This window comes from Chaetodon auriga, chromosome 9 (assembly GCF_051107435.1).
Source record: "Chaetodon auriga isolate fChaAug3 chromosome 9, fChaAug3.hap1, whole genome shotgun sequence".
In the NCBI taxonomy this organism is placed as follows: Eukaryota; Metazoa; Chordata; class Actinopteri; order Chaetodontiformes; family Chaetodontidae; genus Chaetodon; species Chaetodon auriga.
Genome location: NC_135082.1, coordinates 25,462,613 through 25,488,044, shown reverse-complemented (window position 1 = coordinate 25,488,044; position 25,432 = coordinate 25,462,613). Strand labels below are relative to the sequence as shown.

At 43.9% G+C, this 25,432-nt stretch overlaps 1 protein-coding gene across 2 annotated transcripts in view; it reads right to left on the bottom strand.

Moving 5' to 3' along the window:
- Window positions 1-8,698: 8,698 nt before the first annotated feature.
- The window catches only part of fat4 (FAT atypical cadherin 4), a 103,774-nt gene continuing 87,040 nt past the window's right edge, over window positions 8,699-25,432 (bottom strand). The window contains exons 10-17 of one of the 2 annotated variants that reach the window (XM_076738995.1): window positions 25,268-25,372; window positions 24,667-24,974; window positions 21,078-21,163; window positions 19,782-19,961; window positions 19,214-19,338; window positions 17,508-17,725; window positions 14,489-14,750; window positions 8,699-11,884 (exon numbers count right to left, since the gene is read on the bottom strand). In XM_076738995.1, coding sequence (XP_076595110.1) covers window positions 9,975-11,884; window positions 14,489-14,750; window positions 17,508-17,725; window positions 19,214-19,338; window positions 19,782-19,961; window positions 21,078-21,163; window positions 24,667-24,974; window positions 25,268-25,372 — 3,194 coding nt within the window. In that variant the 3' untranslated portion in view covers window positions 8,699-9,974. The remainder of the gene's footprint in view (window positions 11,885-14,488; window positions 14,751-17,507; window positions 17,726-19,213; window positions 19,339-19,781; window positions 19,962-21,077; window positions 21,164-24,666; window positions 24,975-25,267; window positions 25,373-25,432) is intronic. The other variant, XM_076738996.1, reaches the window with a different exon arrangement.

Sequence of the window (25,432 nt, the reverse complement as noted above, 5' to 3'; positions counted from 1 at the left end):
TTCTGAGTCTCATAATGTACCGTCGCTGAGAGAAGACATCAATGTTAGATTAGTGCAGGTTGTCGAGCTCAGGTTGTAAAATAAGTGGGAAAAGACAGTGTGCTTAACAGTTATTAAATGTGCAGCTCCGTGTGGCTTCTCCAGGGAGAGGAAGACTTTCTGTTTGGACTGTTTGTTTGTGTTTTTACCGAAAAGATCAGCTTGAAGAAGAAAATCGTGGGACAAGATATTTGATCTTCAGACTGAGCTAAACTTACAGGTTAGACTCACATTTTGAAAGGTTTTCTCTGAAGTTTTTGATAGTGGCACTTTTATTTTGTTGTGTTTTGTTTTCAGACACCTTAATCTGAAGAAACGTCTCCTTGTGAACTCACAGGCTGGAATGAACCTGTTCAGTATTTCACAAGAAAAAGCAAAGAATGAAGACAATTCTGACAAGCAAACAACAGACTTTTATTCTGACTCACTTCCTCAACTCATAGGTTCACCATGTGACCTTTTTGTGGAGTGCTAACGCCATGCTAATGGCTCTGAGGTAAATGCTCATAAGAAAAATGCTAACATGCCAACAATTCAGGTATAATATTCAACATCTTGGTTTCGCATACCAAATGTTTAAAGCTAATTAGCAAAGGTTAGCAGATGTGAAAGTCTTGATGCCATCAGAGAAGTCAGAGGATGCTGAAGTCTTCAGGATCCATCCTCTTAGGATCATGAATATCTAAACAACATTCCAATAGCTGTTGAAATGTTTCAGTCTGGAAAAATGCTTTCTGGGCAGCACGTTTTTTTTTCCAACCTTGTTTATTGGTCTGAAGGCATAAAACAAACAACAGCAACATAAAGCGGTTACTTCAGTTTCAGCTGCCAGTGTCGTTTTGTTGTGCTCTATATGTTAATGCTAAGTGCACCAGGGGGGTAACAATCTGCAAATAAGAAGTAATAATATGAGGATGTCGGTGCAAGCCAGTGTTAAACATGACCAGACCATAAAAGAGCTTAGCAGATGTTTATCAGGTAGGAAGTGCAGCACAGGACAGAATACACAGAGTGCGGTTTGGTGAGACGCACTGAAAGTTGTTTGTTTACAGTGAAAACTCCGCTGGGTACCTTTAACGAGGAGCTGAATCCCTGCTCACCGCTGCTTCTTTCTGCGCTCTGATCCTCTCAACTTCAATTCATCTTTATTGTCCCTGCGGGGAAATTCTCCTTGTAGCCAGATGCATAAAAGCATAGAACACAAATACACAAGGCGAAGCACACCGACTCAAGACTCATAAATTCCTCTGTTGATCATCCATAAAGCAGCATTAAAGCGAAAAGTATTAAGAATGTCCTTCTAACTACCTTGTCACAAAAATAAAAACATTCCTGACACAGTTAAACTTCTCCGATGGAGGAATCACATTCAGATGAAATAAAGCCTGATAAAGCAGATTCCTATCTACAGTGTTTCTGACATTACAGCTGAATTGTTTTAATATCATCTAAACTTGAGGCGAGGTATCCCTGAACTGCTGCACATGTGCATGAAAACCAAAGGTTTTTTTCCTCCTCTGCTCATGGTTTCTGATTGCGGTTTGGACTGAACAACAACAACCTCCCTCAGTTCATCACGGATGTTTGTTTTGCTGAAGTAAGATCTTGGCAGCAGGACCAGCATTGTTTTCAGTTCTCAGTAATCTTCACCCTAACTCAGCACAATAAGAGAAATGCTACCGTCCTGACCAAACCTGTGGCACACGAGTCGACGATAAGCTGCAGACATCCACAGGAAATGTGCCAAAATCCCTCACTCACCTCTAATGCAGAGAATACAGTTGATCATGGAGGATCATATGGCGCTAACGTTACTTGTTATGTTATTAAAATGGCAGAAATATAATATCATTCAGTTCCATTTCCTGAGTTAAGGCAGCAGTTGAAAATAATCAAGATATTGCAGAAGCACAATTCATTAATCCACCCAATCAAAGACCAATCATGGCTAATCATGATTACAACATCTCGCACGTTAATCAGGATTAATAGATAATCATGCAGCTTAAAGTTTTTCGACATAATTGCCTCAAAGTTTTCAAATCAAGTTTTATACATTGAAGAAAAACTATTTCACCATTTTGCCCGTTAAAGTGCAGCTGAGGCCTTCGGAGTGGCTGTTACAGCGAGGCAGTGGCTGGAGGAACAGTAAACATTTAGATAGCCAGTCCACCCACACACACTGGCCACATGGAGACTTCTGCGTGTGTGTGTGTATTCTGGCCTTGAGGTTTTGGCCCTGCCTGCACAATTTGCTTGTTGACTGTTGTTTTTGTGTGTAAGCCGCCGATCATGAGTGATCATGACCCCTCTTGAAGATGTTAGATGGAGTTTTGGTTCAGCTGAACTCTACGATGAAAGAACTGCAGCCAGAGTTTAAAGCCTCGATAAGGACCCAATCCAAATGCTCTCCCACCTCCAGACATCCCTGCTCTGACGTGCCTGAAGTGTACACAGTCCTCATGTCAGGTCTGCAAGATGGGAGTTTAAAGCCAAATCCTTATCATGGATATAATAATAATAACCTTTATTTATATTGCAGATTTCAGATCAGACAGAGAACAGATGAAACTTAACCCTAACCCTGCTTTTCTGTGAGTGGACACAAGAACTAAAGGTTGGAAACTGTTGGTTTGATCTGTGTATTTTCTTTGATAAGTGTATCATATGTTTTGATGTAAAGTCTTCATCTGTAACTGTACCTGTCAAATAAGTGTCAAATGAGTGAAAAGTACCATGTTTCCATCTGAGCTGTAACGAAGCTAAAGTATAAAGCAACACAGAGTACAAATACAATACGAGCTCTTCAAAACTGGGCTGAATTGAACCGGTTAGTTCATTTCCACCACTGCAGAATGCACCTGGGGCCCGTGTGAACTTGATAAATTGAGGGTTTGGGCAGACGCGGGTACTTCAGACTTGTCTGCAAGTGAGGGAAAGTCTGGGCATTTTGATTCAGGGGTTCTGTGTTTCGTTTAAGGGTGAAGAGTGAGACTGGAATATGGACCCATGAGGCAGCTGTTGAGAGGCAAAAGCAATTCTTTACTTGGTCAAAATGAAATTAAAAAACAGCGATCACAGAGAGCAGACTAATGACAAAGCATCACAGACAGCACCGCAAAGTAGCGAGCGCTGGCTGGGGAGGAAATGTGCAGAGGCTGATGACCAATCTGGAGCAGGTGTGCAGACAGGTGAGTGTTCAGGTGATGAGTTAGTACAGTGGGGACAACTGGTGGTCAGGTGAGGAATAGCAATCATTAAAGTGACAGGAGAGGAGAGTGATCAGGGGAGTCATAGTGTGACGAAGATAAATATGATGAAACTGACAGGGTGGGTTGGATCATGAGGGCTTGATTTTGGTATAATTGTAGTTTAGCTGGTAAAGTTAAATTCGTTTACTTTGTTGTTTTTCCATGTGTTACAAGCAGACATGGAGCAACATTAGCACTTAGCTGCAGTTTCTAGTCACCTGAATCCAGTATTCACTCTCTCCTTTTAGCTCTGCTTTGGTCTCAACACATCCCTGGGGGAAATATCTGACTCCTTAGCAGCTAAATCCTTCCCTGTGTTCACCAGTGGGATTTAATGGCCTTTTTGGATGAAAACAGGGTGATCGATTGATGAGACTGAAATAAAACACTGAAACTTCAAGTCATGTAACTGAAACGATGAGTGAAAAGACGCTGAAATGCTCTGCAGAACTGAGAGGAAGTGCAGAATGGGATTATCAGGTCACTACTACTAACTTAAAGCTCTGTTGTAAAAGAAAACATGACTCCAAACTTAAAGTTGATGCCGGCTGGTACAACCCGCCTACAGAGTTCAGACTTCTGCAAACAGAATGTGTTGATCGTGTTTCATTTTAACCAAAGTCAATGTAAACAGCACCAACATCTGCTGTGTCAAAGCAAAAGAAACCAGTGGGACCTGCTGGGAGAATCTCGTTCCCAGCAGAGTGAGTGCTCTGCCGGTCGCCAAACACACAGCGAGTTAACCGGCACTTAAGTCAGCAGCATCTCCCCGAATTAGAAAACAAAACAAAAGCCTGAAATCGCTGAAGCAGCAGAATGTCACACATGGGATCAGAAACAGATGTGTTGCCTCTGCGGAGCCTGACAGAGCGACTCCCTGACAGTGACACTCGAGCCAGGGGTCTCATGATGGCGATGCTGTCTGTTTAGCATCCATCATGCACTTCTAGAAATGATCGCAAGCTGGTGGCAACCAGAGCACCCCTAATCCAAGCCCCTCCATGCTAAAAACCACAGTTTCAGAGTCGAAGAGGAAGAAAGACGCTTTTCCAAAGATGGGACAGCCATCGTCTTCCTCACACACACACACACACACACACACACACACACACACACACACACACACACACACACACACACACATCTATCTCTCTGTTTCATTTCCCAACAGCTTTGACTCGCTGACGCTTTCATGTGTGTTGAAAGGCATCGTTTGGCTGCAGTACACACAGCATTGAAGAACACTTATCGAAGGCGAGCCTCGCAGCTTTGATGCAGATGTGAAATGGAGAGTGCCACTAAGGTCGGGTGATAATTTGTGGAGCGTTAATGTTGTTTCACATGTAAGCCCTCAGATGATGACGCAGAGCTGTATGACGACTCTGCTAATGAAAGGGAGACATAGTGAGTGGTCTGACATACTGTTTGGGGGCAAGAGGTGTGACTACTGTGACCTCGACATCTAACAAGTTGACATGAACAGTTCAGTCAATTAAACATCGGTTTTGATAGTCACCAGGGGCCCGTTTCACAAAGGAGGTTCAACAAACTCCGAGTCTAATCCTGAACCTTGAGTTGATCTAGCCTGAGATAGGAAACTCCGAGTTTCCGGTTTCAGAACAGGTGATTTGAGTTAGTTCAGTCAACTCAGAGTAGGTTAACTCAGAGTTAAGCGCGTGCACCACGACTATAAAAAGCCAACATCAATGGAGCCCCGATTCGACGAGTCACCATGGCGACGGGGAAGAGGAGGGCTGCGTTTTTTACCACACTGGAACTCGAAATCTTAATGCGCTCATACGGCGAATTTGAGCATGTTTTTAGAAAAAAGTGTAACACCGCTGCAGCTGCAAAAGAGAGGGAGGCCGCGTGGGGGAACATTGCTGCTCGGGTCAATGCGTAAGTTTAAATGTAGTCCTTTGCAATCACAATAATATTACAGGGGAAAACTGCTTGAATGGTAGCTCATTAATTTATTTCATGTAGGTGCAATCCAGCGGGGGAGAAGTGCACTTGGTAGCAGCTCAAGATGAAACATAAAAACATTGTTCAAACAGGTAAGACACGGCACAATTTAATGGGGGTACCTCATTTTGATCATGTGTTATATTACTAAGTAAATATTAAGTGGCTGTTTGACTGTGTAGTTGTTTTATCACCAACATAATGCTGCGCGAAGAAACGCAGCGCAACACACAATATCTGCTGGGATGTGAGAGCATGACTCCGGCTGGTAATGTTGCAAATGTAAAGACGGATTAGGTTGTGTATGTAGATGATGGACTGTGACGTGAAACGGTACCGTTCAAAAACATAATTGTCTGGAAATGCCAGAACATCTATGCGCGGTCTGATAACCATCTCCCAACGAATATTTAATTCCCTGCGCAGTAATGCTGCGCCTTCATCCACGGGATCGTTGTCAAAAAGACATGCCATGTTAGTGAAAAAAAGTGCCTACTGACTGATTTTTTTAAATAACAGACGGCAGAACTATGTTATCCCAAAACTCGCCTGCTGACGAATGAATGAGGAAATCAAATACCGTGTGCGGAGAGGGCGGAGACAGAGAGAAACTCGAGGTTCATTGAGAAAAACCTGGTCCTGACCAGGTTAGGTTCATAGAGTCTGTTACTATGGTAACTGAACGAGAGCTTAAGTTACCTCTCTCTGTGAAACAGGCTAGAGTTACCCCTCTTTCTCTGGTTTGAGTTACCTCCCTTTGTGAAACGGAAAACTCAGAGTTTCCTTCATTTCAGGCTTAACAAACTCGGAGTTTTCACTAAACCTGCTTTGTGAAACGGGCCCCAGGTTGACTAAGCGATCTCAGCTCAAGCTTGCTCTGTGTAAACGCATATGTATGTATTCATACTGTATAATCTAACTTTTAAGGTGAACATTAACAAGAAGTTCTACAGTGAACGTTGTGATCATCTACTGTCCTCTGTGCAACATGGCCGAGAGCTCCAGGACAAGTGAAGGAGTGGAACTTTATTTTATTAAGTCATTTAAGTCATGAGTCTGCATGACTTTAGTATAATTTAAATAAGCGAGTTATATAAAAATTCACTCCTCGTACAGTTGTCGTGAACTTAGCTGTAGAGACCAAAACTTTTATTGTACCAGGCTGTAAAAATGTTTATCTCTGCCGTAAAAATGGGCATTTTAACATGGAAGTCTATGGAGATTGCCTCACTTTTGGAACCAGCCTCAAGTGGCCATTCGAGGAACTGCGTTTTTTTGGCCATTTTGTGTTGGCTTCATTTTTCAGTCCTGGAGGTTGCTGCTTGTTTTTTCCACATTATATTTTTGGGGTTTCTGGTGTAGCCGGATATCTGACCTTCCATCCATGGCTCCTTATGCAACTTGACTTTCAAGCTCGACAGTAGCTCAACATCTTGGTTAATCTCTATAAACAGATATCTGCATATGAATGCTGATAAATATGAAAAGCTAATTAAAAGCTAAACTGTCATCAACCAGTGGGCTCTGAGATTGCTGAGATCAATGTGTTCTGCCTCTTTTGCTCTCCATATGAACTGCTGACCTGCATGCAACCAAAGCCCATTTGCTACCATTGAAGAAGCACCCAGCTTTTTATAGAATATCTGACTTTTTACAATGTGTTTTTACATTTGTTGTGAGGATTAAAATAAGTTCAGTCACTGACTGATTTATACACATTCACAGTCAAATCAAAAGTCACTCAACACCAACCAGTGACAGTAAGAGTGAAACTCGTTCCAGCGGCGAATGTGTTTTTAATTACAACCCTTTTAAATCAAACTGAGGGAGGCGCTGTAGCTGTACGAGGACACTGAGGCTCACAATAATCAATCTTTATACATAAGCTTTTGGGAGGATTTTTGGGGAGGAACTCTGTTTCAGGAAGTCAATCACAGCTCAATGCCACATCCTTGTATAAATACTGGAGCAACACTTAAGTCAACATGGAAATCATCTTAATGGGAATTATGTTTTGATGACATTTGTTGTTTCAAGGGTGGGAAAAAAAAAAAAAAGCCAGTAGTCTGTAAGAGCTGCATGGGAAAATTGAACGGCGGCTTTTTCGCACCTTCATTCAGGATGAATACGTTTAGTGTGGAGATCTGCAAAACGCATTATGGCTGAAATGTTGGCGCGACACTTTTGGAAATCATTTTGTTCCAATCCGAGCTCTGCACCGTCATGATTTTATGATGCACACAAGATTACTTTGCTGCACGGCTCTCCAAAATGAGAACTGTAATCGTGTGGTTGAGCATGGCAGCATGTATCTTATGTCATTACTAACATAAATAACTTATTTCTTACTGGAACAGCACCCGTGTTCATTTGAGCTGACAGGAGAAGCATATGTTGTATTTCTGTAAGGGCCATGTCCTATAATGTAACATGTAATGTTCACACTTAAGATATATACAGCAATTAATCCTTAAACACATCATAAGCTCCTCTGCCATTCGCTGAAGTCCAGCAGCCATCTGGATAACATCCAAAAACAGCACTTGTGGAAAAAAAGAGGAACACCCCCCAACCCTGCCCCCAAGAAAATCAGGAAGACAGATTCATGTCAGTCCTCATGAGTGTTTTACATCCCACCATACTGTAGAACAATGTGCCCTTTGTGGATACAAGCCTCTTCTGCTTACCTATAGGGAGGAGGTGGGGGGTTTGCTCCTGAACTTGCCCCTGTCTTCTATCTTTCAGACCCTGCCATGTCACACCAGAGGAGATGCTGTGAGGTTTATTTGAATTCATCTCCTATTTACCTCCCACGCTCTCATTATCATTGCGAGTGTTATTATTATCTCAGCATCAGCGTGGTACAGCCTTTCCTAAGACGCTTGGTCAACAGAGCTCTCTGCAGGGCCGAGCCCCTCCGCGAGCCCGCAGTAATTTACCCAGATTCGGGCTGTCACTCTTCGCCGGGTTCACGGCTCCCTGCTTTTTCTCCCGTGGCCTCTCTCCCCTCGATGATGGAGAAGATAAGCATGTTGCATACCGAATCACTGAGCTATGACAAAAAAAAAGGGGTTCTGCTCAATAAGCCAGATGTAAATAATTGTTGAAAGCAATATAGGGCCCAGCATCACGGAGTCTGCTTGGTGTTTTGCTTGGCTGTGAGCGAGGTGGCTCAGTTTCATTCGGGTCCTGAAATGCCTTTTTAAATGTTTTGTTCATACCCAGTATTATTTACAGACTGCACCAAGCGAGCCTTGAACATAGAATAATTTACCATCCAAATGATTTGGGATGGGAGGTAATCTCATTTTAAGGTGGCAATTTTTAAAAACTGCTGATGCTCACATGCATCTAAATCAGTTGCTTACCACTGCAGGAAAGAAAAAGCTCCTAAAGCGACTTTTAAATAAATACTTTTTTATTCTGTTATTGGCTTTTTACAGGTACAAAGCATACAGCATGTTATAGTTTTATCAAAAGTGGAAAATACTGATGTTACATATGTAACAAATGTAAAAAATAAGTCTTCAATCTTACTTTCCCCGAAAGTAAGAACATACATTTCAGCATATGAAAATATCCATAAAAACACAGCTTAAGTAATTTAAGTTAATAAACAGTACAAAAATGTAGAAACCATACATGTCAAAATAATGGACAAGGACACCAACAACAAATGACTCCATGATTTCTCATGAATTAAAAAAAATGTACACAAGTTCATAGTGTTTTAGTTGGGGTCATGTTTATAGGATCCATACATCATAATCACCATCATCATCACCATCATCATCATCATCATCGTTGCCTGAAAAACACTTGGCAGGTCAGAAATTTGTGACAAACAACACCCCCCCCCCCCCCCCAAAACCTCCTCTCCTACTGAACTTAGGCCAGAAAAACAGGAGAGGAAAAGTCCTCCCCGTGCTGAAATCCTCAAATGTCTGTAAGGCAGGGGACTCGATTAATCCTCACTCTTGGAGCGTTTGGCCAGTCATCTGTGAGAAAACACACCAGGGTACAGATAGACACTGAGAAAAGGGATCAAAACATTGGTGGGGTCCGCCATACCGTGCGAGCAAAACGGTGGACTTACTTTGACACCGAGGGCTGTGTCCTGTCACCCACAGGTGCAGTCAGATCAAACACACATGCTTCCTTTTAAGTGAATTAAAAATTGACCCCTAAAAAGACAGAAACCGGGATTTTCTTTTGCTCCACGGCCCATTGGAATTCTCTTCCTGTGAGTGTTAATATTATCTACCCTCTTATCTCTCAGCTGTGAAGTTGTAGACGTTTTTGGAAAGGAGAGGCAATATTGGTAATAAAGAACAGAAATGTTTGATCACGATAACATGAATGGGGCTTTGCAGTCGCTAAATGGAATTCAGACATGGATCTCTTTTTTTCTCTTTTTTTGAGCCATTCAGTGTCAATGGATACGCTGTAACGAGGCCCCAGAGAGATGAATGCACGATTGTACAGTCTGGAGCTAGAAAAGACTGGTAAACTATTCCAAGGTGGATAATGACAGAATCTGTCATGTTACAGGTGCCGTTTTTCTGCCTTACTGCATTGAAAGTCGTCTTACAGTTTTGAATAATGTAAAAAAAAAAAAAAAACCACATGTAGTCCAATGTTCTCGAAATATACAGTCTTTCTTTTCTTTTTTTTAAGTGGAGAACATCACCATATTCTACAACATCGTAATAAATAGTCTCATACATATTGCTCAGCTTCTCCTTCGTTTAGAATGGTCACTGAGCCATCCCCACTGTTCATTTCAATGTCTTTTGCTGCCGCATTCTCGGGAAGCAAAGCTAAGTCCTTGAACACGTCTACATAATGTCCAAAACCGGGGCCCCAGTTCAACAGATTGTCCCAGTTGAAGCCCCCAGCTTGTTGGCCCAGTTTGTGGGGCAGGGTGTAGTGCTGGTCAGTAGGGGGCATCTGGGCAATGCCAGGCCCTCCTTCTGCCCTTCGGCTCGAGTATCGCCTCTGCTTGAGTCTCCCGCCGTAGTCCTCATCGTCAGCGTCTGACTCGTTGACTTGCGAGAGCTTGGGGACTCTGGAGCTGTAAGACACCGGCTTGTCCCGGTCGTACTCCATCTCTGAGCAGGTGAAGGAGTCATGAGAGTCACTTTCTGAAGAGGACTCTGGGGCAGGGATGCCGTCAGCGGGGTTGCGGACCCTTGACAGTGGCCTGCGGCAGTCCTCTTCTGAGCTGGAGCGCCCGTGGTCAGCGCTGCAGATGCTGGGGTTGCGTGGCCGTGGGGTGTTCAGCCGCTCCACTTCCTCGATGGACAGCCCCACAGGAGGCCCCGTCTCTAGGGGAATCTGCTCGATCGGCTGCTTGAGCCGACTGCCGGGCCTTGAGGTGTGCCCGTGGCTGGCCATGGTCTGCGGACTCTTGCTGCGCCTCCCCAGCCGGGTAGCGTAATTGAACATGGGTGGCGGCTGGCACATGTCATTGTGCAGGTCCAGCGGGCTGCCCTCACGGCGAGCCAGGTTGAGTTCTCTGGTTGGAGTGTTTCTGTAAAAGGAGGAGGGCTTGGTGAATGGGGCTGGGGAGTGTCTGGACAGGGGGTTCGGGGTGGGGCAAGCTGAGTGGGAGTGGCTGAGCGGGGTGGACCTCAGTGCTTGGGTGTACTGTGGCTGGTAGGTGTAGCTTGTTGCTCCAAGGGGTAAGGGAGACTGTCTGGCGAAGCCCAGCGGGCTGTGTCTCTGGATGGAGAACTTGGGCGTGTGGCTGCGGAACTGTTTGTAGTGTTGGATGATGTCTGCATCTGAAGGGGCGATACTACTGGCATTGTCTATATCATAGTGTTCAATGTCTGCCTCTGGGCCACTACAGGGGGCACAGGGTGCACTGGGGACGGTCTCATTGTTGTGGGGAATGTCTGTTTCATCATAGATCAGATAAGGGTTCTCCCTCTCAATGATGTCTGGTTTGGGGTTCCCTTCTGGTTGTTTCCGTACCGTCATGTCATCTCCATATGGTGGGATATTATCTGGGTCATCAAACGCTACGTTCTCACTACCCTTCTTCTTTTTCTTCTTCTTCTTCTCCTTGGGTTTCTTCTCCTTGCTTTCTTTTGGCACTTTGGTCTTGTTGCGGCCCTTGCAATGGTTGCACAGGATCAGGCTGAGTACCACCAAGGCAAGGACAGTGGCACAGCTGCCAACAATAGCGGGAACCGCCCAAATGGGGAGGACCATGGTCTCCGCTGTGGGGCTCGGGCTGCAGACAAATGCTCCATTGTTGGCTGTCTTGCAGACAGTACCCTCCGGGCACTGGACACCCAGACAGGCCACCAAGGTCTCACAAGTCTTGCCTGTGTAGAACTCGGAGCAGACACAGGTGAAACCTGAGTGGGAGTCCGGCACACAGCTGCCATGGTTCTGGCAGGGATTAGAGGCGCAGTCACCGGGCGGGACACACTGGTACGTGTACCACTGGTTGACGCACATCAAGCCGTCCCAGCATGGGTTGCTCTCACACAGGTTGGGACCTCTGCAACCAATCTTGACAGACGAGCTGGTCTTGGTCAAGGTGACGAGGCTGTGTTCTCCAGTAAATGGCAGGTTCTCCCCATTGTACTTCACATAGGCCAAGCAGCCGTCAAAACCTGTAAATGAATAAGAGAGAAAACTGGTTCAGATAACAGGAAACAGCCATCAACAGCTAACAAGGACATAACAGTGGCCTGGAGGGGAATCATTTCCGATTGCCACCAGACTGATGGGTTTTCAAAACGTCTGCTGATGCTAGATTGCTTCCTTGTAAATAACAGGAACTTGAAGCCATAATCAGAGCTTAAGGAATTTTGTTTAGATGGGTAATTGGTTCAAGCTTAGGACAAAAACAACAACAACAACAACAACAACAACAAAAACAACAACAAACAGTGAATTTCCTTGTGGAAAGCACCTCCTAAGAAATGAAAAAAGGTCTGAATCAATCACTGGCCAATTTGAAGGAAATATGAAACAATCAGAGAATCCATCGTCAGAGCTGTTATAGCTTCAGGACATACATCTGGGTTAGATGAATGCCTCTGTGTCTAATTCAATCTTTTGCTTCGTGTGTTGCCTAACAGCACTGCCTCACCGATGTAAATAGATTTTTATTGAATTTATCCCAGTGCAGATTAAATCCATTTGTGTCTTTTCATTAGCTCTTGAAAAGTACACTACAGAACAGGACTGCTCAGGCACACATTGAGGTGAGGGTCAGCGAACAGGCAGCCTGCCACAGACCTGCGTGCTCAGAATGTGCTTGTTTTACACGTGCACTGGTCCTTGTGTAAAAATGGTCAACAAATCATTCAAATTGCTCATTTTTACCATATTAGTCCATAGTATTAGGTTAGTTTTTCCCTCCCATGAAATTCTGAAATTTACTGTTGCATTACCTCCCTCTGGAAACCCTCTCTTTCACCTTTTACAAACTGTTCTTAACTCATACTCGAGGACATCTGATACGTGATTTAAGTCTGAGCTAAGATGAGAGTCTATGGAAATGAGAAAAAACACAGAAAGTTCTCAGAGGCTGGTGCTCCGAGAGAAAGTCAAATTAAATCAATATTAGTTATTTTGTCCATAAATGATACTCTGATAAGGAAACATTTATTTGGCCACGGTAAATTCATTGCAGGTAAATCTCAGCAGTGTCAAACAGAAACAGATTTCAGGGCAGTTTCACAGAGTCTTGTTGGACGGCCACCAAAAATGGTCAGCGGTTTGCACAGCAGACTATTAATTCATTTGACAAAAAAGTTTGTACTGGATTTATAAGGGCTCACAAGCTTATAAGCACTGCGTATATGCATGTGCACCTACTTACAGTATGTAGAGGAGGTTGCCATAACATGCAAAAACACTGCTGCGTTAGTAATTTACAGTGGATAAGAGTGGCTGAGTTGAGGGATTTAGCATGTGTGTTTGACACCGAACGTAAATATGCGTGTACATTCACACGCATGCATGTAATAGCATGTACATGCAACAATGGTTGGACTGTTTCTGAGAGGGCGATATCTAAACTTAGATTTTAAGACTTTAAATATGACAAATTTCTTGTGTGTTTTCCTATGAAATGTTTTTTTATGAAGGGCAGACAAGCCTCTGAGACATGTCTGTCAACAGTGGGATTTGGAGATATGGGAAATTTTCCAACACCCCGCCCTGGGCTGTCCCACCGCCCTCACTACTGTCCACAACCCCCTTACATTTAGACAAGGGGACATAGTGAATCCTAAAATCACCACCAGGCAAACACACTAGGTGGTCAGAATCAGATACCTTGAAGGACACATAGCTTACACATTATGCTTCAACTGTGCATTTGAGAGACGAGAGGCAAGTGAGACAATAGGTAGCAGAGGCTGATTATGATAGTATGAATGCAGTCACTGACATGTTTCTTATCCTTGGCAGATTTGTTGCTTTTCCCTTTGTATGATCCACTAAAAGCATGCCTTTGACAATGCTCTTCATTAACCACAGATAAGCCTCCTCCCAGTTGGTGAGATGCAAATTTTTAGACTTTTTGGCAGGTACCTCATCTGTCATGATCATTATTCTTCTTGTTTTATTGGCGGCTGCTGTTTGAATGAATGTCACTAGATTCTTACAGCTAACGTACCAGAGGGGAAGGTAGCAAACATATCAGATAGGCCGTTATGACTCCTGTCAATGTTACAGCCAACCTTTTTTAGAGAGGTTAAAAATAAAGGAGGTTTAAGGGGAAAATATTTACATGGGAGGACAGCGGGAGGGACGGTTAAATACGAAGAATCCCAGGAAACACGGGAGGGATGATAGGTCTGCTCTGAGACAGCTTATATATCGTCACAGGAGTCTACAACTGTCAGGTAAATCTCAGAATAATGAAAGTCTTTAAGGTTGGCAGCAGCTAGCAGCTTCTTAAAAGGAACCTGACCCATCTCACCACATACATTAGCTAGTCCAAATTGAAAGTAGATTGAAAAATGTCACAGAGTATATGAACTCTTCAGGCACTGCAAAAATCTCTGTGGTCAGTTCATTGTGTCAGAACCAGGTGGGGGTTAGGGGTGTCGAGGGGACCTCAGTTGCAGTAATGAGGGAGGGAGAGAGCCAGAAAGTGAGTTTTTTAGCACTCAGTTCTGGACAGAATGACTTGATCTGACGACCAAGTGTGTCATTCCTCCTCAACCCAAACACATTATTAATACACCGTTGAGCCTCACCTGCTGCTGTTTTCTGCTGAGCAGGTCCAGGTGGGATCCCTCCAAGGGAAAAGGTTAAAACGCTGAGACCCCCAAAGTTCTGGGTGGGATGCTGGATGACCCTGGGGTGGCTGCCATCCACCTGGAGCACCGTGGCTGAGCCGTTCTTGCGCAGCTGGAGCGTGTGCCACTGGCCGTCCGACAGCACCACGTCTCCCACAGTCCGCTCCACCTTCCCGCCGACGCCTGCATCTGAGATGTAGTGGATGTTGCCGTTCCTCAGCTGAGAGAGGGAACAGAGAGGGAGGTTGAGTGGAACTGTGATGCTGCACTTAGGCTGAGCTGAAGATACGTTACTGGGTAATTGATCACACAGAAAATATCAAAGCAGATCAGTCAACGCTTTGATTTGTTTGCTACTCTAAAAGCATATTTTCCAGGGTGAAAGAGACAAACAACAGCTTTGAATCACCATTTAAATGCATGGAAAAGGGTTTGATCCATTTTATGGGATTTAATAAACAGCCTTATCTTGATACTACGTTACCAAAGCGTTCAAAATCACATTTGTGCTGAAGGGTTTAAGATCACATGCTCTGACAGATCTTACTGATAATTCATGTTAATACAAGAACTGTGGAAACTGTAAATCACACCATCTTGATATGAGAAGTTTATCGCCATGTAATTGTACAAGGAGACCATACATGACAACTGAAACACAGCCCTTCTTCCACACAAAGAAGACTTAGAGTCGATACCATGCTAGTGGCTCCGCAGTGTTTTGAGCTAAATGCTAAGGTCAGCATGCTAACATGCGCATTTAAGGCAGGTATAATGTTTATGTCACCTTCTACCATGAGTCTAATGTGTTGCCATGCTATTATTTGCTTACTAACACTTAACACAATGGACTGGTGGGAATGTCATTAGATTTGCATGTACTGGGAAGTACTGGAGGAAGGTTTAGAGGAAGATTCAGGGGATCATTAGAAGTGATTACACTTGATCCTGATGGGAACATGAATCTCTGAACCAAATGTTGTGGCTTGATAAATTGCTCAGTCCCTGAATCTGCACACTGTTATAATTCTTCTGAAGGGAGTCGGATAAACTAGGGTTAAAAATGCAGTTTTTCTGATTAATGCAACCCAATTGTCGTGTCGGCATGAATCATGAATGACGAGAGGAAGTCTTCTCTTAGTCTCCACAAAACTACCACCACACTGCCTTCACAATCTGATGCTGAGGTCGGAGATCGAAAACAAAAATGCAGCTTGACGCTCATAAATCTCTCTGCCGGCGGGACTCACTGCAGTTAATCATGTTCTCACGACTTGTGTGTGTCGCTGTTACTCAGCCAGACGATGATCAGAAGCTTGCTAACAACAAATTCAGAGAAAACAAGCTCATTCAAACGCCCACTGGTTGAGGGCGCTTTCCAGAAAACAGAGGACAGAGTGCGTCTTTAAAAGAAATTAATCAAGCTCATTTTGGCATGGGCAACAAATTTGTGGTTTACACTGTGTATGGTAATCTCATATGTGTACTCCCTGCTTCCATGGAAAAGTAATCCCGTTCTCCTCCTTTCAAAGACCCTAAAAATCAGCAATGATAAGTAGCTTCCGGAGGAATTGATTTAAAATGGGAGAAGCGGAAAGTCCCCCAAGCCAAAGAATACTGAGCGCTCCAAACCTGGAAAACCAATCATCAAGTTTATCTATTAAACATCTTGTTTTTTATACCTCAGTATATATAGTTCGGACTCTCAACATGTACATATACAGCATGTATTCCCCTGCTGCTCTACTGTTCTAGGCGTCACGGTACTTCTAATACTTTTCTGTGTTGTTTAAGAAGCTGCGATGGTGATTCGATGAGCACCAGAAGCTGCTCGGAGCCGGAAAACCAAATCATAAGAGAGAAAAGTCAGATACTAAAGTGGGAAGGGACTGGTGGTGGCGAGGGTGGAGGGGGTATGAAAGAAAAATGGAAGAGGATGAATGAGCGCTCCGGCCTCTTTGGGCAGCTGCCCAGGATCAGGCTGGGGGGGGGGGGGGGCAAACAGTATGAGAGGAAAAAAAGAGGAGTTAGACTAAGGGAGAGCGTGTGGGGGGGTGATTGGTGTTGTAAGGGGTGAATCAAAGTAAGGAGATGGTGTACAGATATGTGGACATGTTTGTATGCCATCCATTACAGCTTACACAGTGTACGTACAAAATGTTGGGATCCTGAAGTCCAAATATTCAGGGGAGCTTTCAGCGTCAGTGTCAAGATGTTTGCAGACACACAAACCAACACATGCTCATGACTGCAAATATGCTTTTGGTGATGCAACATATCATCTGGCAGCCATATTGCTGGACCTCAGCTCTGTCACCTCAAACGAATGGAGGAGTGAATCATGATCATGATCGTTAGCTAACGAGCCTTGTGAGGCTGCAGCATGTGGCTGACGCTCACATCAGCAGTGGCTGCTTTGCAAAGTTAGCCAGAAATTACCTTAAAAAATGACAAAAGAGTTGATTCCGCTGCTAGGAAGATTTTAATGTGTAATGAGTACTTGGGGCCTGCTTGAAGCTAATTCACTGATGAATGTGGTTTAAAGGAAATTTGTGATGCAAATGCAAAACCAACTGTATATATGAATGATTATTGAGGTCTCAATCCAAGCTTTTATTACAATATATTCTTAAACCAGGAGGCAGGGCCTTTTTTACATGAACTAAAAGAGATCCCAGCCTTTATTTGAGACACACTATTATTAGAGATAGACCTGTCTTCCAATTTCCCCTGTTTTATGTGCTTTTTATCATATTTTAGCTAAAAGCCTCCATGTGTTCTCATCAACAGATGCGACTTCGTGGCTTTTTTGATGGAGGCAGTGCATAGACATAAATAATTTTCCCCCATTTCTCTCTCTGGACTAACCTTCCTTTGTTCATACAAACTGCTTTTCATGCCAACTTTTATTAGAGAATTTCTATTATGCTTTTATCACTGACTCTCACATAACCTTCACTTCCTCTCTTTTACGAACCTTAACAGTAGTGTAGTTGCTGCTCTCCTGCACATGCAGCAGAGTGCCGCTCTTGCTGCGTGTCCTGAACTTGACCTCCACGCTGCTGGGACTGGCGGGGTCAGAGGTCACGCCCTGCAGTGATTGTCTCAGGAGGACGTCACGTTTAGGGCCCTGCTTCAGGGAGTAGTCCAGACGGCCGGTACCATCCAGGGACAGGGCGGTGTCTGCTGTCATGTCTGTGGGAGAGAGACAGAGAATATCCTCAGCTCTGTCTGACTTCACCCACGTTTCACAGGCGGCTGTAAAACTTATATTTCCACTTCGGAGCTGGCGGACACTCAGGCTCAAATTATTTTCCTGATCCAACTGCCATAACCACAAATCAGTTCCTCGATTCTCACCAGCGGTTACAAATACCTTCCCATGAGTTAAAGATGTCGGTCATTCCAGACGGTCAAACAGCCCATGTGCCCATGAGCCCATAACTAGACTCTTCAGAGCTTCACCTAAATATTTGGAATGTAACCACCAAGATTTCTGGGAAATGCTTCATCTAATACAAAGAGAGTGGATCTATTATGGGTCATTAGCTGTGTAAATAATAGGTTTTGCTAATACAGAATATGATCTAAGTTTTTAAAGATACATTTCAGTAATTAAGTACATCACGCGGCCATTAAAATGTTAATTGTGTAAAAGTGTGAAGAGGGATCAGTATGTATTTTACATCAACTTTTGCCAATGCTGACATGCAAATTCATGCTGTTGTTAAATAGAAAACTTCTTTAAAGAGAAACAACAATGAATTCAGAGGAACTATAGAAGCAGGGAGTCAAAAAAAGGTCAAACTACTGCAGCTGATCAGCTGTGCTGCACCACGAGCCTGTCTGCTCTGCTGGAGTATACATTGCTCTACTAAAGACGTATGGTTCGAAGACAGCCGGAGACAGACGTTGATGTGGCTGAACTGTGTGAACTAGCTGGTGCCTCACCAGTCAGCAATGCAAAAAGTCACAACAGTCACCAGTAATGTACTAAAATGACTTTAACCACACAACCGCAGTCAAGATATCACAGCACCAGTGGTATCATTACTGTCAGAGTTTACTCAAAAAGTGGACATTTCTCATAAACCTCATTGCTTCATTCTGCTAAGAGGCTGTTCCTTCTTGTCATCCACGGAACTTTCTGGCATTTTCTCTTCCTCTTTCCTGGAGATGATACGCAGGACTCTGAGCGAGCACGCTTCATTTGTATTAGAAGAAAAGTTCTGTGATCCTGTTTCGTGCCATGAAACCAACCAGCACATTTCCCACAAAATCAAACCCAATGACAGAGAAAAATCCAGCGTGGAGGTTCCCAGACTTCTCAACATGTGATGTTTGTTCTCAGCAACAATGCGAACATTTCAAAATAAATGCGGTAATGATTATTGGTAACATTCCTAAACACACTGTAGCACCTCACACAGTAGCTGGCAGTTTTTGTGGGCCTCAAAGGTTTTTCAGTCTGTTTTAGTTCTCTGGTGTACAGGCTGAGTATTTATACAATGAAATACACAAATGCTTTGAAGCAAAGCTCAGAATGCAGTGATGTGGCCTATATTAAGCTCCACGGTGCAGTTTGATGACTCATGAGGGAAGAATCATAAATAGTCATGATAGAATATTCCTTAGAAAGTGCAGCCTCAGCAATAAAGTGACACTTCAAAGGCGTATACTTACATTTCTCACAGAATTTGCCAGTGAAGCCGTCCACGCACTGGCATTGCTGCCAAGACCAGTGGTCCAAACAGGTGCCCCCGTGTCTGCAGGGGCTGGCGGTGCAGGCTCCTTCAAGTCTCGGACATCTACAGACACACAAACCGACAATCAGACAATCAGTTTGACAAGTCAGCCGCGCAGTCGGCAGCCGGGGGGTCCGCCGAAAAAGAAACCCCCAAAAAAGGGGCAGATGAGCTGTGATTTCTCTCCCCATGCTGCAATACAAAAACCCATAAAGAACCCCAAGAGAATTAGCATATTAAAAGATCTGTTCTCGCCTCACTATTCACCAGCAGAGCAGAAAAGAAAAAAATTCTCCGGAATTCTGCAATTGGTTTCCCCCATCAAAAATCTGCCGTTTGTATTAAAAAAAAAACATCTTTTTAAAATCTCTCGAGAGGGTTTGAGAGCGTGAACAGATGTCCCACAGCGAGAGTCGAGGAGGCTGGAGAAGATGGACAGATGGGAAGAAGAAGGAGATGATGGAGAGAGGGTGAAAGCGGGAGTCGGGGGGAGGAGTTGTGTGGACCTGTCAAGGATGCCACGCGATGCCAGCGCCTGACTGGGCTCCAGCGGGCGGCCGTTGACGGCGAACTCCATGATGCAGCCGACAAAGTCGTGGGTGGCGACCTGACCGCGCCGATGAAGGACGGGTTCTATTGACCTGACGCCTCCAACCGAGAGCCTGTTGGGCTGCACGTCCAGGATCCTGCACGCACACACGAGTACACACGAGAACAGAAACACACAAAGACATAAATGCACACAGACACAAAAGAACATATGCACAGAAACCCAAAAGCATTCAAGTTCAAGGGTATGCACACACATACACACGCACACACAATCACACATACACTTACACAGAAAGACACTGCGGGTCAGCGAGTTTCACAACAACATGATCCCGAGACCCTTACAAAATAAACCTTCTGCAGACCTCTTGGCCTTTCCTCATCTGCCAAACCGATCGCTCTCTCTGTCATTCACACTGACACACACACACGCACACACACACACACATACACACACACACACACACACACACACACACACGTACAGTCTCATGTTTTCACCCCACAAGGCCTGGCGCAGACGTGTTTGCGTGTAAAGGCAATGATCATCCAGTAATTTAACGAAGGTTTACATCATATTTTGTATATTTACAACAGATGATTTCACTTTGACTTTGAGTCATTTTTGGATTATCACTGCACAAATATGTATGACAACTGCATATCACATGCAATTTGGTTTCCCCCAGATACTTACACAGCATGGCAGTAAAAAGCAAAAGCAAAGATGAAAAATAAAAGCTTGAAATGTCTATCAGGAATTTAGATTCTGCAGGCCTTTCTCTGTGGAACAGCTAATTGTGAGGGATCACATCCATTATTAAAAATGGAAAGAAAGAAGGGAGACCTCCTGTGAACGTTTCAGGTCGGTAGAGTTGGTGTGTGAATGCCTTTAAATTAGATTTTGGTTTTTAGACACATTCCTCAGGTTACCTAAAGGGCTGACCTGAATGTCACAGAATGCTGAGGATGACCATGCTGATGAAGAAACCTACTGTCAGTATAAAAAACCCATGAAACAACTGGAAAGAATTCAGCAAATCAGATCAGGTGCAGAGAAACTTTTGCTATTATTTTCCATTATTTTGCCAGACACGGAAAATATCGTCACACACTGAGTTTCGTGAGCTTTGGAACTGAAACTGTCGCCACTATTTTAATGCACACAGTGGGATCAAAGAAACACAACATCTGTGTGTGTGTGTGTGTGTGTGTGTGTGTGTGTGTGTGTGTGTGTGCGGTTTTCTTACCAGTCAGTGTGTACTGCCACATTGCTCACAGCACAGTAGCCCGGTTCCTGGTCATCACCACACAGATCCACAGTCAGGGATGCAGCCTACATGATGCATGAAACACACACACACGTGCATGTCATGTGTGATTGTCTTTAAGTCGAACAGCTGTTAAATCACACTGAGTTATTGTTCCTGGAGGACACCCTGGTTGCAGAGCTCAAACACCAACAAGATGTTTCAGTCTCTGTTGTTTTGTGGCAGATGGTGACCAATCAAACGCTCAGTCAATATCAGCCACTCTGCTTCCTCCTCCTTACAGTATAATATGTGGGAGTGAGACTGTCCCTTGAGCTGGTTCTGCATACTGTCAGGGTTCACTTTCAGTTCAGAAGTCTTTACAGGCATGAATGATTTCATTGGTTAATTCAATGTCAGTAGGAGGAGTCATTGGGAAAGCAGCCTCATGGTGGAGGTGCTGTATTTCTACCATCTCGTCCAGGTGAAGTAGTTAAACAGCCAAATATTGATCAAAATAATTATACAATGATTTTATTTTGGGTCTACTTATCTCAATCTCATCTTAACCATGTAAAACATTCATACATGCAAGGGAAGACTGCTGGTTGGTGGATTCTGTTGCTTCTGGACAGAGCCAGGCTAGCAGCTTCCCCTTGTTTCCAGTCTTTGTGCTAAGCTAAGTGAGCTGCTTCATGTTTAGCATACAGACCTGTTCCTTTAAAGCTTGAGAAACCTCAAGTGAAGAGGGCGACGTGTGTGTTAAACCACATTCTGTGACTGTGACAAAGACACAGCAGTCCAGCGCACGCTGCATCGTCTGTGTGTTAACACCACATGTGTGATTCCCTGCTTAAACATGACTTTTTTTATGTTCATATCCTGAAATCGCATGGGAGTATGTCAAACTAAATATCTTTTCATGCACTGCAGCATAACGCTCACTGCAGGGTTATTTGTGTAGCTAAGTTCTGTTAAATGGTTAGTGTGAGCTTTGTTCACCAGCTGGCATGTAGGCCTGCTATTTTTCATCAATTCAGAGCCATCAGAGTGGCATAAAAAAGCCATACATTAGAGGAAACAATTCCTGTTTCCCGTTAATGGTACGAAAGCTTTTGACCAGATGTGGGTTGTTGAACGACCCGACGAGGAAGAAAAGAAATGGGCTGGTGGGGAAACTGTCCGGAAAAGTGTGTGAAAGTGTTGAAAAACCAGGGCAATCATGCTCCACCTCTCCAGGGCCTTAAGTAAACACGGACCACACTGATCCAGATCTCTGACACAAATCATCCAGGAGAGCACGACCCCACCGAGCGCACACACACACCCACACACACTGAGTAACACATGAGTCAGACACATGGACACGTACACAGAACCGAGCCAGAGTAAAACACACACTCAAACACACCAACACGGTGACAACGGCGAGGCGAAGACCAACAGGACTCTCATTCGTGACTCTCTGAAGCGCCGTAAAGAACGTCAGAACCACATGAACATTTTATTAATGCCTTTTCCTGCGATCAAAGGCAACACAGCCGTGCCTTAAACACAGTCCTCTGCACTCACTGTCAGGCATCTCACACTGTGGTGGAGAAAATATGTATCTCAAGAAACCCTCTGGAAATGAATACCGAATGTAACACGAAAAGATGAGTAGCGTGTTGTTTGGCTGAAGGAAATGTGCAGAAAGCGCCACTGGAGACCATTGCTTTCCCCATGACTAATATCGGAGGGACCATAGCATTGCTCTCTGTTGTGGTGCAGGCAGTAACTGCTGTTATGCATTTGTTTTGAGCTTGTTTCTAAGACAAATAATTTAGCTAATCAAAACCTTGATGATTAGCTGCTGGTGCTCCTCGGCTACAGCGAGTCCTAATCTGTCAAACTACATTTGCAAACCACATTCACAGAAGATCCTGTTGTTTGTTCTGATTTAAAATAAACCAGCTGAGCTCTTGTTCCCAGCTGTAATCACACTAATTGTTAATGACATGTCATTTCACACAAATGGAGCAGGACAGGTAGCCTTATATAGCAATGTGGAGGCATTGATTATCTTAATAATTATATCTCACAAATGACTCCTGTAAAAGTGGCCTTTGTTGAGTTAAAGTGATCAATTCATGGCAAGTCTGTGCAGTTAGGACGGTCAGAGGAGTGTGTGAATGGGGTCACTTCTACTGATTTACCCACGGGAATTATCATTTCCATTAATAGCAAGCAGGTTTCTTCAGCAAAACATTGAAATAAACGTTACCTGCTCAGAGCCAAATGTCACACAGACGAAGTTACTGTCCAGCTGGTGAACATAGCACAGCATTTAGCAGCTAGAGTCACATGGTGGAGACTAAACCAGACCTAAAACTTGCATTTCATTGATCAGGTGGAAGGAAAACTGACTCCAGATGATGAATAATGATGCACCATGTCTGCTGGACGTGTAAATAAGCAACCGTTTGCTAACACATTCCGATAATAAATCAGTCTCACTGCTTGTTCCACTTCTCCCAAGTGCATGACCAAAAAACATTAAATCAGTATTCTATACTGGTGTGACACTAACATCAAATCTGGTCTGAAACTCATTGTGCTCAAAGTGTCATTTATTGTATTTGACAATGAAAGGGATTTGAACCTTCTGCTCCCTCTGATCACCTGGAGCTTTCTTGGATTACTTGGATTACAGAAGTAGTGCATGATCGTGCCCACGGTTTCTGTCTCCTTTAGGCTTTGGCTCAGAATTCAGGAGGCAGGAACTGAGAACAGACCTCAAGCCTGACCACTGAAATGACCCACAGCACCTTTAGAAAACATCGCGATCGGGTTCACTTTACACCACCTGAGGGAGTTGGCACTTGAGGCATGACGCACATTTCTCTGTCAGCCTTCAGGAGCCCTAACATGGCCACTTCTGCATAATATTCACAGGGCACTACACGCAGACACAATCGCAGTTTTCAATGTGTGCTGTATTCCTTTCCATCCCGTCACTCTGCACCAACTCAAAACTGACAATTTAACGATTTTACCAGCTTCCTATGAAACTCTCAGTGCACGGTGGGAAATGACAGATTTGAAGTCCAGCAGGAGAGCTACATTATAGAAGGTTGACAGGGCCTGGTTGGATTTTTTTCTCCCTCTTTCTTTGCCACTGCATTGCTGGCAGAGAGAAGCCTCTCATTCAGAGCACAGGAGACAGAATTTCAACCTTCAGGGTCATTTTGGATCCTCGTATTGTAAATCACAACGAGCAATAAAATATAATTACAAACCATGAAAACCATAAGCAGAGCTACCCGTGGTTTGAGGGAGTTTAATTATCATCTGATGGTGCAAAAAAGAATATGAGGCCAAATTTGGATGCAGGTTTCAGCTATAAAAGCCCAGGACATAAATGCTATTGATAGTGCAGCCCACGTTTTAAGTCCACACAGTGCAGCATTTCTCAGATTTTCCGCAATGTTTATGCTACTAGACCCATAAGAGCTATTAAACCACTAACTGAAAAGTTTTTCAAGAATGCCTGGTGAAAAATGTTCAACATGTGAGCTAACTCCTATCATAAAACAGGCCAGATTCTTACCATTCCAGCTCTCCTGGCGATGACTGTGTGGAACTGCCCGTCGGAAACTTTTATCATGGTCATCAGTTTATAAGTTCCACTTCCCAAGTTGAAGGAGAAGCGCATCCGTCCCTCGAAGATCTCCAGAGCCAGGAACTCCGCCTTGTCTCCGGTCTGGTTATCGTGGTTGTACATAAGCAGCGCGTTGCTCTTCAGGGTAGCAAACTTGATATATATGTAGTTATTGTTGGGATCCAGAGACGGAAACTCCATGTAGGAGAGCTCCTCAAAGCCATAGCTGTTCAGTTCACAGTGTTTGCCGAAAACCCCTGAGGACAAAAACAGACCAAGCGAGGACTCAGAGAGGAAGCCAATGAATGATTCACGGTGCTGCTGTGATAAAATTATCCACAGATAAAACATCATCTTTACCGAGCAAGAAATACAAAGCGTGAAAAATGGAGACACAAAATGAAATGGCAGTGCACATTTGTTTAAGAAATCATAGATTAATAACGGCATAACTTTCTTTTCTTTAGGAAGATTGCATGAAATTGTCCATCTTGCTTTTCACTTTACCCGGACTCACTAATACCCTAAAAACTTTCCTACTATTACTTACCAAACGGACAATGACAGTAATATCCATCCACCCGATTCTGACAGGAGCCGCCATTAAAACAAGGGTTACACTCACAGTGATTGATGATGGAATCACACGTTTTGCCTGGGTTCACAGAACAACACAAATTAAAATGGATGAGGTGGCAGACAACACAGGAAAGCC